Source organism: Sinohyriopsis cumingii, chromosome 4 (assembly GCF_028554795.1).
Source record: "Sinohyriopsis cumingii isolate HCF-2022 chromosome 4, ASM2855479v2, whole genome shotgun sequence".
In the NCBI taxonomy this organism is placed as follows: domain Eukaryota; kingdom Metazoa; phylum Mollusca; class Bivalvia; order Unionida; family Unionidae; genus Sinohyriopsis; species Sinohyriopsis cumingii.
This window is the reverse complement of record NC_142964.1, coordinates 109,798,751-109,811,775: the sequence shown is the minus strand read 5'-3', so window position 1 is coordinate 109,811,775 and position 13,025 is coordinate 109,798,751. Positions and strand designations below refer to the sequence as shown.

Below are 13,025 nucleotides of genomic sequence, written 5' to 3'. Positions count from 1 at the left end.
TACTTTTTTTTCTAAATATTTTTTGGTAGTTTCGTAAAATGAAAATTAGTGAAGTTTAAATGTAAAACACTTACCTTTGTGTACACTTGCGCCATTGTAAGTTCTGTCTCCAATACCATTACAGTAATTCCAAACATACCGAATACAAGACAATAGTCTGAGATTTTCTTTCTCTTTTCATACAGTGCTTTTCTCTTTCCCAGTCTGTATCCAACGTTTGGCTTTTGACGCTGCGTCTTGGCCCCTTGTCCCTTCTCATCTAAGAACTGGGGAATGTCACTTCCCGACACTAGCGCCACCCCCGCGTCCTCTGTAGTGTAACTCATTTTCGAGGATGTGGGAAGAGATTGCATTGATATGGGTTTTTGTAACTGTTTAAATGAACCAATCGCCCCATTTACCCTCATGTAGTCTGCACCTATGTCCGAAATGGCAGAGTCTTTTGGCTTGCAGTGTTTGTGGTCTTCATTACGACACTCATCGGTACAATGATTGTGATACTGAAGTCGGTACTCCCTCTCCTCGTCTGACGATTGGAAGACCCGGTCCATTTCCAGTCGCGGATACGACATTGCTTGCAAAGAATTAACCTGGCTAATTGGGGTGCATATACTTTTCCGTAAATCACTGCCCTTGTGATCTATTGGTCTGCTATAATTCTGTAATTCGATATCTGGCGAGGTATATGCCCTGTTAATACGGCCATCAACACTAGTACGGATGGGGGCTAAGGGTCTGTTAATGTTGGTTGCACTATCCATTTCATCTTGATTCCTGCTTGTGTCGTTAGCAGGAGTAACATCACTGAACTGACTGTCGTGTTTGACATCTGTTTGGCTTCGTCTGTTATTGAAGTCTGAGATCACCGCCAGGTCGCTGCCCGACCCACCAACGCTGTGCCAACATGCGCCTACCTCGCTCAGTAGCAGCTGTTCCTTGGAATCGATACGTTTATTTTGATTGGCTGGCTCCACCCTTACCATTGGCATTTTTTATACTGAATTACTATTCTATTAGCCAATCAATACTGCGTTCCATTCACATCATGATAATTGCGGTTTACAGTTAACAGAACCAAAAAATGCAAACTCAGATATTAATAACATGGACAGTGTCTATAGCGACGTTCGGTAATGGATAGCGGGGTCTCGCAAAAGTAACAGTAGTACTATCCATTTGTTTGGAATCAGTCTGCCAAACCATATCACATCACTGATTCGTTATTTAATGACCACTATTGAAGCAAAAACATGCTTATTGTGTCAAATTTGGCAAATATTTTGAACAAAGATCTCAAAACTTATGTATTAAACGCCTAACCTCTAATTAGACTTGAGTGCGTGAAAACCGTTGAAGCAAACATCATTATCAAATAAATTACACATTACATTCTACATAGTCCCAAACTGTGAAGTACTCCGGCTCCTATCTGAAAAATACAAAAGAATTACCAACATTAGTTTCTTCACAAAAAGTAGCATTATATATATATATATATATATATATATATATATATATATATATATATATATATATATATATATATATATATATATATAAATCATAGCCCCTTCTGTATGCCAAGCGAATATGTAAAATATGAAGTGGAGCGCATATAAGTACAGTTATAAAAACAATAACGAATCTCAAAAAATAAATAACACAACTAAATGTTTGAAACTATTTGCAAATATTGTTACATCATACGAGAACTGCACCTAAATGCATACTATATTCTTTTCTGCAACTAATAACTGCTAGTTTCTGCCGATCGGAGATTTCTGCATAAGACTGGATGTAAAGAGTGGCTTCACTTACGAATCACAGGAGGTTGTTATATCATGAGGTTTTCTTGGTTTCGTATAGATAAAATTATCGGACGTTTTATCCACTAATGCAAACATTTCTTGTTAAGTTGACACTGAAGGTATACATAAATAACAATAAATAAAGAGGACATATAATAAACATCAGCTAAAATTCTATCAAAGTATCAATGTTAGGTCCAAAACTAGCAAGGAAATTACCTAAAATCAATATAGGGAACTGAAGTCAAGTTTAGTATGTATGTATGTATGTATGTATGTATGTATGTTTAAAGGCACGGAAGCACAATAATGGCTACATCGCGCTATTTAAATCAAAGTTCCATAATGTAAAAAATAAAGAATTGCACAAAAGCTTGCTGTAGATAAACCTTTCCAAATAAATGCAACAAGTTTATTTATCTCACTAAATAACATTATTTATAATTTTGTTGCAATTTTGGAGTTGAAAGACTTGAAAGATGGCGTGTGCATATTTATTTCGGTAATGTTTAACATCAATGAAAATGTAAGTGTAAATACTTTTAAAACAATGTTTATTTCATTAGATCTGAACCTCATATTTGATGGACCGTTAATTATATGTCAGTAGACACGATTAATATGTTTTGCTTATGAAGAAAATATTTCCTGGTGGAGATTTTCTTCTTCACCTCTCCATAAACCTAAAAAAAAAAACTAGATTTAAACTTAGCAGTATTAACAATTGTATTCCTTTTCGTTTGCAGATATATTTATCTGCAGATGAATGTAATTCAAGATTTGTTTGTTTGTGTGTCTGTCTGTTAAGAACAGAAGCATGCACTTCTAAATATGATCTGTTAATTTTTTAAAAAATTACTTCAATTAATTTTGCTTGTATGAAGCGTCATCTAAATCATGATAAGGACATAAATTCGTAACTAGTTACCTCTCTGAAATCATAAACTTAAAAACTACTCGAAATATTTTTTTTTTAAAGTTTCACCGTTGCTTATGCTAAAACTTTCTCTCTATTTTCATAATGATGACTTCTATACATCAGTTTGAAGTTAATGGGATCTTGTTCAGTAGTGTGAACATACACATCAATAAGGACGACAACGTCCTTTTAAACTTACACAATATGACGAAGTCTTTCAGTTTGGATGACTAATGTTCCCGACATCGAGAAATTCGAAGATTCAACTGTGTGTGAATGAAAATCGCTTTGTTACAGCGCTTTATTCTGTGTGAAATTTCAAGAAAAATTAATCTGCATTCGTTTCTGACTAGTTCAACCCAGATGTAAATAAACAAAGGCCTAATATTTTCAAAAAGTTATTTTAAAAGTTTGAAAAATTATGGAAATATAATTAACAGCAACTAGTTGCTGAATTTATCATTCAGTACAGTAACGCGTATTTAGATAATTTTGACGTTCAACCTGATCACAGTTTAAATGTTAAAACACGATTTTGTATTATTTTTCCTCTATAATTACATATTTTATATTTTTTTACAATTTTAATTCTTAGCCTAAATTCTTCGGGTTTACAATCAATGGAAAGAAAGACCATTCATGATGTAGTTTATAAATATAATTGTATATTTAGATATAAGTAAAATAAATTAAAAATCCAATTATTTTAGGTACGTCATAAAAGCCTCACCACAGGCTTGCGCTGGCCGCGTGCGGCCCAGGAGCCGCCTTATGGACACCCCTGACAAAATAAATGAAAAATAATCAGATGGGCGAAAGGCTCCATCCTCCACCCCATCCCATCCACTAGTCCATGGATTACTAGAACTGCTCCTTTCTTAAACTGTGATTGATATGCTCCTCATTCTTTATTATGTGATATTTATATTTCTTCCTACCCTTTCAGTGTTATTATATAATTAAATTCCCACTTCTTGCTCTATAACAAGCGGAACTAAGAATCCACCAATGAACTAAATGAATAAACAATGTATTCATTCAAATCCGCGGTGTTTCAGTGATTATAGTGCCGGATTAGTAATTAGAAGTAGGCTGGTAGAAACTTGTACAGATATATGGCCGGGTAGACAACCATAATGTGCTTTTTGAGGCTTTTGCCTACTATTGCATCCATGTTAAAAGTTTTGAAGCAGTTAAATACCAATCATTTTATCAGAACGCTTAATATACAACAATCACATGTTACTAACTAGAGTCCACCCACTTCTTACTTCTCTAACATTTATCTTTAGCTACTGTAAGTGATAATGTGTTGCTTGAAAAAGTCAGTTCTCTGTCAATTATCATTAGTTACTATAAGTAATCACGTGTTACTAGAAAGAGTTTATCCCCTATCAATTATCTTTAGCTACTGTAAGTAATCACATCTTACTGCAAGAGTATATTCTCCACCAGAAATCATTAGGTACTGTAAGTGATCACGTGTTGCTGTGAAGAATCACTCATCCCCCTACCAATTATCATTAGCTACTGTAAGTAATCACGCGTTACTAGTTAAAGCCCATTCTGTACCAGTTAGCAGTGGCTACTGTAAATGATCACGTGATACTAGTTAGAGTCCATTCTATACCATTTATCATTGGCTTCTGTAAGTAAACACGAGATACTATTTAAAGCCCATTCTGTACCAATTATCATTGGCTACTATACGTAGTCACATGATAATAGATACTGGTAGAGTTCGTCGCCTACAAATTATCTTTAGTTACTGTAAGTAATCGCATGATACTAACTAAGTTCATTCTCTACCAATTATCACTAGTTATTACTATAAGTGATCATATTTGTTAACCAGAGTCCATCCGCTACCAATTATCATTAGTTATTACTAAAAGTGATCACGTGTTGCTAACTTGAGTCAATCAGCTACCAAATGGCATTAGTTACGGTAAATAATCGTATGTTACAATTTAGAGTCCTTTCTCTGCGAATGTTCATTTGTTCTCCGTGTGATCTCATGTGATTTGTTAGATTCTATCCCCTACTAATTATCATCAATTACTGTACGTGATCACCTTATATTTGCAAGAGTCTTATCAGTTACCATTTGTTACTGCAAGTGATCACGTATTACTTGCTAGATTCCATCCGCTACCAGCTATCGTTAGTTACTGTAAGTGATCTCATGTAATTTGTTAGATTCCACCCCCTACCAGTTACGTTAGTTTCATTAGTTACTGTAATTACGCCATATTACTTGCTTGATTCTATCCCTTTCCAAGTATAATTAGTTACTGAAAAGTGATCTTACCACTTATTATTAGTTACAGTAGGCAATGAAATGATATTAGGCAGGTTACACTTATTTTTTGCCAAGAATCATTAGTTACTGTAAGTCATCATATAGTACTTACTAGAATCCATTTCATATCAAGTATCATAAGTTATTGCAAGTGATCACATGTTACTTGTTAGATCCCATCTTCTACCAGTTATCATTAGTTACTGTACGTGATCTCATGTTATTTGTTAGATTTCATCGTCTAGCGGTTATCTTTAGTTACTGAAAGTCATCTCCTGCTCCTTGCGAGATTCCATCCCTTGCCAAGAATCTTTAGTTACTGTATGTGATCTCCTGTTCCTTGCTAGATTCCATCCCTTGCCAAGTATCTTTAATTACTGTAAGTGATCTCCTGTTCCTTGCTAGATTCCATCCCTTGCCAAGTATCTTTAATTACTGTAAGTGATCTCCTGTTCCTTGCTAGATTCCATCCCTTGCCAAGTATCTTTAATTACTGTAAGTGATCTCCTGTTCCTTGCTAGATTCCATCCCTTGCCAAGTATCTTTAATTACTGTAGGTGATCACATGCTACTAGCTTGAGTCCATCATTAACCAATTATCATTATGTACTGTAAGTGTGACGCGCAGCGCCTGACTAGAAATTCATTTTTCGAAAATGTGATTATTTCCATTATAAATGAACAAAATCGAAATCTTTATTTACAATCACCAGACAATAGTTTACAATCACAACATATATGGTCCTAAATTATTTATAAATAGGACGCTATGACCTTATCCGTCAAAATATGTTAATCCACACTTACACTATTAACTGCGAAATACATTGTTGGTAATTTTTATCTTCAAACTGAGGAGACGGAATTAAAAACATTTGATGGAAATCATTTACAAAAGATAAAAATATTCCTTCGTACAGATATACAAAATGTATTGCCTCGGTGACAGGTAGAAAAACATATATGCGCAACATTGGTCAAGTTAAAATGTTAGACTAAAAATTAGGGCATCCCAAAGTAGTTGATATATCAAACTTTGTATCTACCCCACCATTAACCTCTTCAGTTTTGAGGTCATGTGCTGCAAGCTGGGAGAATAGTATAAATCCCTAAATGTTTTAAAAAGACCAAACTTTTAAAACAATATAAAGTAAAAAAGACTTGGTTTTAGGAATACGTTTAAGAAGTGAATTACAGTTTCAGAAATTTCATATATTTCCACGAGATATACTTAATTTGAATCGTATCATGGTGATGGGGAGACATCACCATTCAGAAAATACAGAGATGATCTTCACTTCCGCTTAGTGTGCTGTCCACGTGATGCCATTACAGATTGCGATTTAATATTATACCGGTTAAACGTTTTAAACTTTCCTGGATAAGACAGTTTTTTGCAGTTTCTTTTTTAATGATTGAAGCCATGTTTGTCAATGAAATTAGGCGAGATTTTAATCAATTATTCAAGTTACTGCACGAGACGAGTGCACCATTCCCTAAGGACTGAATGTGTCACGTGTATTATATCATACCATTTCAGACTGAAACGCTTCTATCAGACTTATTACATTTCTTTGATACTGTGTAGCAAACAAAGATTCTAATCTCCTTGGAAAAAGCGATTAGTTGTGTAGCAAACAAAAATTCTAATCTCCTTGGAAAAAGCAATAAGTTGTGGCGCAAATAAGGATTCTAATCTCCTTGGAAAAAGCGATTAGTTGTGTAGCAAATAAGATTCTATTCTCCATGGAAAAGGCCATAAGTTGAGATCGAGATCGTCAAATCATTGCTGCAAGGAGTTAAGCAATTAAAAATTGCTATCTCTCAAATATATGATGATAATCAATCAACAAGCACAAATAAAATTATATTCCTTTACATATGCATAGAGGATATCAACGTTTTATGAGCACACACACTGAAATATTTCACGAGTGAAGTTGAAGCATTGACTTGTTTCGAGAAGCAGCGATGTCTTGTAAATTAATTTATAAATATCATGAGTTAATTATGCATTATGTCAAATTAATCAGTGTATTCATACGAATATAAAGAATTTTGATTTAGTTTTGATAACACGTTTCTAGCTTCGATTGTTACTGTTGGAGTGGTTAATGTGGAAACACAACAGAGCGGTTGTATCTCAAAGACTTCAGAGCGTAACATCTTTACACATAAGATTGTAATGATTGTGTGTTTATTTGTAAGGACTGGCGTTCTTTTGTTTAGTTTATTCCTACATTCAAACGTGAATTTGTGTGTGGTATTGAGCTTTTCACGTAAGTAGATTAGTTAGGTAGCAGACCCTGCATACAATCGATTGTCACTTAATTTCGGTTTGCAATGAATACTCATCAGTGCCCGATTTCTCTAGCGTCGTCATCGTCGTCAGAAACGATTGCGATGAGAGTTAAAATTGCTACTTAAGAAATGTTATTACTATGTTTTATCACGAGTTGTTAATATAAAAAAAATTGTGCATCGTTACAAGTAGAGTGTTACAGTTATGGGTGGAAGTTATATCACTGACAATTTCCATGATTCATGTGCAAAACCAATTATAACGAAGTTAATACTTGACGTATACATTTTTCTCTTTGGAGTTCGTTTTGGGCTTTTTTGGTCGCACATGAGTGATTACATAAATATGTACTAGAAGGTGTAAAGTAGACACATTTCAGATCTGTTCATCCTTATATGCAGAGAGAGAGAGAGAGAGAGAGAGAGAGAGAGAGCAGAATAAGAAAAAATGAAATGGGCCTAAAATGAGAAATAATAATAGAACTAATGGTATATATATATATATATATATATATATATATATATATATATATATATATATATATATATATATATATATATATATATATATATATATATATATATATATATATATATATATATATATATATATATTTCCGAAATGGAAAGAAAGCAAGCAGTTCCAAAAGTGATATCGCCACAGTGGCGATAAATGTGGTATTGCCACTGTGGTGATATAATTTTCTGCCACTGATACATTTCAATCTTTCGTTTAGAAATATAAATTAAAATAGATTTTAAAAAAGTCTTCAAAACAAAGCAAAGCAGATAAAACGCATGGATCCTTAAGGAAAGTGTAGGCTGGAGATTGTGTTCCTCTTGGTGAAAGCAAAGTTTCGCAGGACCTACAATAACCGTAAGATTACATGTAATAATTATCAGTACATTCATAAAATCGACTCGAACATCATATAGTTGTCCTTTATTTTTTTTAAATTTTTGATTGATTTTCTTCAATAGGTTCCTAAAGTATAATGGAGACAATGATAACATGTCTATCTGTCTGTCTGTCTGTCTGCATGCATGCGTGTGTGTGTGTGTGTATGTATGTATGTATGTATGTATGTATGTATGTATGTGCATGTATGCATCAATGTATTGTTATGTATATCCGTATTTTTTGTAACTCTTGGTAGGTGATTTGATCTCATTTTTGTAATTATTATTCATGATTGTAAATGTAGTCATTTTGCATTATCTTTAGTAAGAATTTGCCTATTTAACTAGGGTTTGTTTTAGAACTATTTAAGAGCTTCAAATTACATAGGATCTATAAATAGATGATTATGTATGTGTTGACAAATACTAATAATAGTCGTAATAATAAGACTTGCTGACGACGTTGGGCTAATTTCTCCTTGGCTGCATGGGTTTTGATACTCCTAGAAGAATTATGTAATTTCCCATTGGTTGACTGATTATATATCTCAATATATTTTTGATTATTTGTCTCTTGCAAAATGTGTGAGGTGAAGAAAAAAATTTGATAGTGAGTTTTCCTCCTCTTGTATGTGTCTCCTTGCGTGTATATAGACTTTTTGAGAAGATCCCCATCAATAACTAATCGTGCCAATTAAATTGCACTAACTGTATTACTTGTTCCGTAATTTCACTGAGACATGTTTGGTTTACAGTATGCAGCATTGAACTTTCCTAACTTGTTAGAACAAATTTGACAAAATGAGCAATCCAACGGAAATTGTTACAATAAGTGTGACAAAATTAGCAATCCAATATAAATTGTTACAATAAGTCCGACAAAATGAGCAATGTAACGGAAATTTGTCGGTCTACCCTTAAGGCCAGTTCTCAGAGTGCTAGGAAGGAGAACAGCAAGCTACTAACGATGTCAGCTATAATCTCTCAGTCTGGGAAATTAATATGTGATAACTAAATTTTATTCCAGCTGTTTGAGAAACTTAATTGAAAGAAATAGATATACATATTGAATCCAAACACAATAGAGTTGGAAGATGAATTTGAGCCAATAAACTTTGAAAATAAGCAAAACAGAATATAGCTCTTTCTTAAGATTATCTCGTGAATATCCCCATCTCAAAACGAGGCTAACTGAGGATATCTTAGTTGTTCCAGAGTACATAGGTATATAATGAATACTTCCTACAGTGAAAAGTATTTAGTGAAAAGCATTTAGATTTAATGCCGCAATTTATCTTTACATTTATTGAATATTATATTAGGGTAAATAAGAAGGTATCTGGTGAGAAAGAAATACATAAGAATTCAAGTATTTCAGTGAAGCATACATCCAAGATATAAGAGGTAAGTGATTTTATTTTTTATTTTGCTATCATCCATACGCTCTTAGAAACGATTCCTCAGGAGATGCATGCGCAAAACTGTTTTGTTATGATTCGGCAGACGATACGTATTCATATGCCATAAGAAGCGAATTATTCCCCAGACACGAATTTTTTTGTTTGTATTTATAACATGGCCCCTTTGTTACGCTTTCTAAATAGTATTAGATCTACTGTATGAAAAAAATTCAAGACAAAACAGAATTTATAAAAGTTCGATTCACTGTGTATAAATAACTACGCGCGAAAATCGATTCCCAAGTAGTTTGAATATGGATACGTAACACGGAAATACGGACTGAACAGTTGTATCGAACGCCAGATCAAACCTGTAAGATTATTAGGGTATGTAATATATAATTAACATTCCTTTCCTTTCACAATGTTAAAGCTAGTCCCCCACCCCCATTGTGGGTGTTACACATATGTAAATAAGATTTGACTTGATAAGAGACTGCATTTTTTATATTCATATTTTCTTTTCTTACTTATCTGTCCAAGGTACGTTTCTTACCAGGGAATCTTTTTCCAAAATGTCAAATACCAATTTAATAGCACGTCCTAAGTTCAAGTTAGTTGTTAAAATTTCTTATTCTCCAAGACAGTTTAATTTTACGATGTTTTTGTCATTAAAGACTGCACCAAAACTTACCATGATAAATTTTAAAATAGTTCAAATCAAGGAGTTATAGCAAATTAGTGTATAGTAGCTCATATTATTATTATTATTATTACAGTGAGACCTTTTTTTTGATAACGGATATGAGGTGATTGGCAAGTGTTACAGATCTCCAAGAAAAAATCAAACACCATAGCAGATCAAGATAATTTCTGTTTTTAATGTTTATTTAACATGAAGCATGCCATATAGTGTATGCAGCTTCAAGCATACAAGCTACAAACGTTTTTTTAAAAGAACACTTCATCTATGAATGGACATTTTATATCTATACATTTGAATTGTTGCAGGTCACATTGCAAGAAATACTGAGGCTACATCAACATCAGCATTATGCACTTGGCGTCTGGGGACACACGTTATTCACGAAGATACGGTAAAAGATCCAGGCCTCAAATCTGAGATCGGGTGACTTCAAGGAAAATCAGTGCATGATATTGAAATCAGATGATATGCTAGCACAACAAACTTTGTAAGCGGTGAGACAACACCTCAATATGCAAAATACACAGCATACAACTGGATTCGTTGAGACAACACCTCAATATGCAAAATACACAGCGTACAACTGGATTCGTTGAGACAACACCTCAATATGCAAAATACACAGCATACAACTGGATTCGTTGAGACAACACCTCAATATGCAAAATACACAGCATACAACTGGATTCGTTGAGACAACACCTCAATATGCAAAATACACAGCATACAACTGGATTCGTTGAGACAATGTAGACTGGGAGTATAATAAGTCTTTATATTTTTGTTGTTTTAAAATTATTGTGAGACGAAGGTTGTTGAGTTCTTATGTCCGTACAATCAATTATGACCCTGCTACACGGATAAAAAGTTCTGAAACTGTCTCACATTATAGTTTAACAACCTCTCTTGGTAACCAATTACGAACGGCACCAAAAACACAAGCCCAAGTGACTATTTTATGATTTACCGTTAGCCAAAAAAAACCTAAATGTTGTTATCCTGTTAAATAGAATAGCTTTTAAACGACAAAGAAACATGAACAAACACATCCATAAGGAGCACACCACGTATCCCTATCTTTGCAACACTCATTCGGCCTGTTTTGCAGTGATGCTTGAATACAAGTAAAGAAAGCAGTAAATGTTGCATAGGAGGAAAATCCTGTATAAAATAATACGTCACTTGAAATTCTATGTAAGCCAAAATGCTCTATTTGTTAATGGTTAACAGTCAAATCCTGTATAAAATAATATGTCACTTGAAATCCTATGTAAGCCAAAACGTTCTATTTGTTAATGGTTTACAGTGTATCTCGTTCTTCTGAGTTCTACCGAGGATTATACTCCAACTCATCTATCCCTTGCTGATATAAGGATTGTTCTTGAGGCGAATTAACAGATTTCGCTTCCATGTCAATCAACTGATCTGTCCCAAATACGTCAGTGTCCATTCTGCTAAACGAGAAAGGTCTTTGTACAATCCAGCCTATTTATTTCTCTTTACAATGTAAGCCAAACAGAAGCAGATCTCATCCATACTTTATAGGAGTCGGCTGTATCTACAATTTCTTAAGATGCAACAATTCCTCTACTAAACTACCTAATTTGAAGGTGATGTTCGGATGAAATATATCACTAAAGTGCTGCCTTCATTTTGTGTGCATTATAAAATATAAATAACTGTTGTTGTATTAAATTAATGGTTTATCAGCATCTGAAAACAATTTTCGTATCATTTTTTCTCTCATTACACAAACGAGTTCCTAATTACGTTTTAGAATCTGCAAGTGGTTCCTCAGATGCAATTATGTGTGTAATGGTCGCCTTTGCTCCAATCACAGTTTGATGGCACTGCATCAGGGCACAGTCATTTCTAAATATCTACTGGGTGTCCTTGACTTGTAATAATCTGTAAAAAATTGTTTTGAGCACAACCTTTCGCGCAGGCCCGGCCCAAGGATGTGCGGGGCTCAAGACTTCATGCGGGGCTCAAGGCAGCAAGCGATGAGCGCGGGGCCCCAGGCAAAAAAAATGCATTGCCTGAAAGAGCGGGGCCCTAGCCGGTGAATAAAAATATTTTACATTAAACGTCAAATGTCCAGTAGTAAATTCATTCTGAAAAGAAAGTTGCATTAAGCCAGAGGCAATATTTAAGTCTCTTACTAAATGACATTACCATTTAGTATTGCTGATAAATGTGCTGTAATGTATAAGGTACAAAATTCTAAACAGTTCAAATGAAGAACAAATACATACTGAATAAGAAGGACAAACCGCTGCAAATTTGAAATACAACGAAATGTAACAGAGTATTTCAAATTTATAAATCATTGATATTAAGGTGCATAAATGTTTATTTAAACAATTGCGAAAATGGGTATAATTACTTTCCTGAAATAGCGCGCTTGCATCTCTTCTGATCTTAATTATCTATTGCGTTGTGGATATGAGGTACAATAGGGCACAACAACAAGGTGGTGATGATTTTCTACCAGTATTACTAGTGTCATCCGTATCTTCGTCAGCGTCTGATCCTCCTTGCTTAGTTAGTCTCGTTCTGGCAATGAAATCTCAAGCATACATATAACTTGAGAGAGGTATATGAGAGGACTGAAAGAAAGTTAGTGAAATTATGACAGATGAAGTACAAAGCACTAATGACAGATCCAAGGAAGCCATGATGATCGGAA

The 13,025-nt window shown here is 34.1% G+C and overlaps 1 protein-coding gene across 1 annotated transcript in view; it reads right to left on the bottom strand.

Annotated features, from left to right (window-relative positions):
• Nucleotides 1-1,033, bottom strand: part of LOC149801867 (small conductance calcium-activated potassium channel protein 1-like) — a 227,334-nt gene extending 226,301 nt beyond the window's left edge. The window contains exon 1 of the mRNA XM_089956237.1: nt 75-1,033. Coding sequence (XP_089812363.1) covers nt 75-989 — 915 coding nt within the window. The 5' untranslated portion in view covers nt 990-1,033. The remainder of the gene's footprint in view (nt 1-74) is intronic.
• Nucleotides 1,034-13,025: the final 11,992 nt, after the last annotated feature.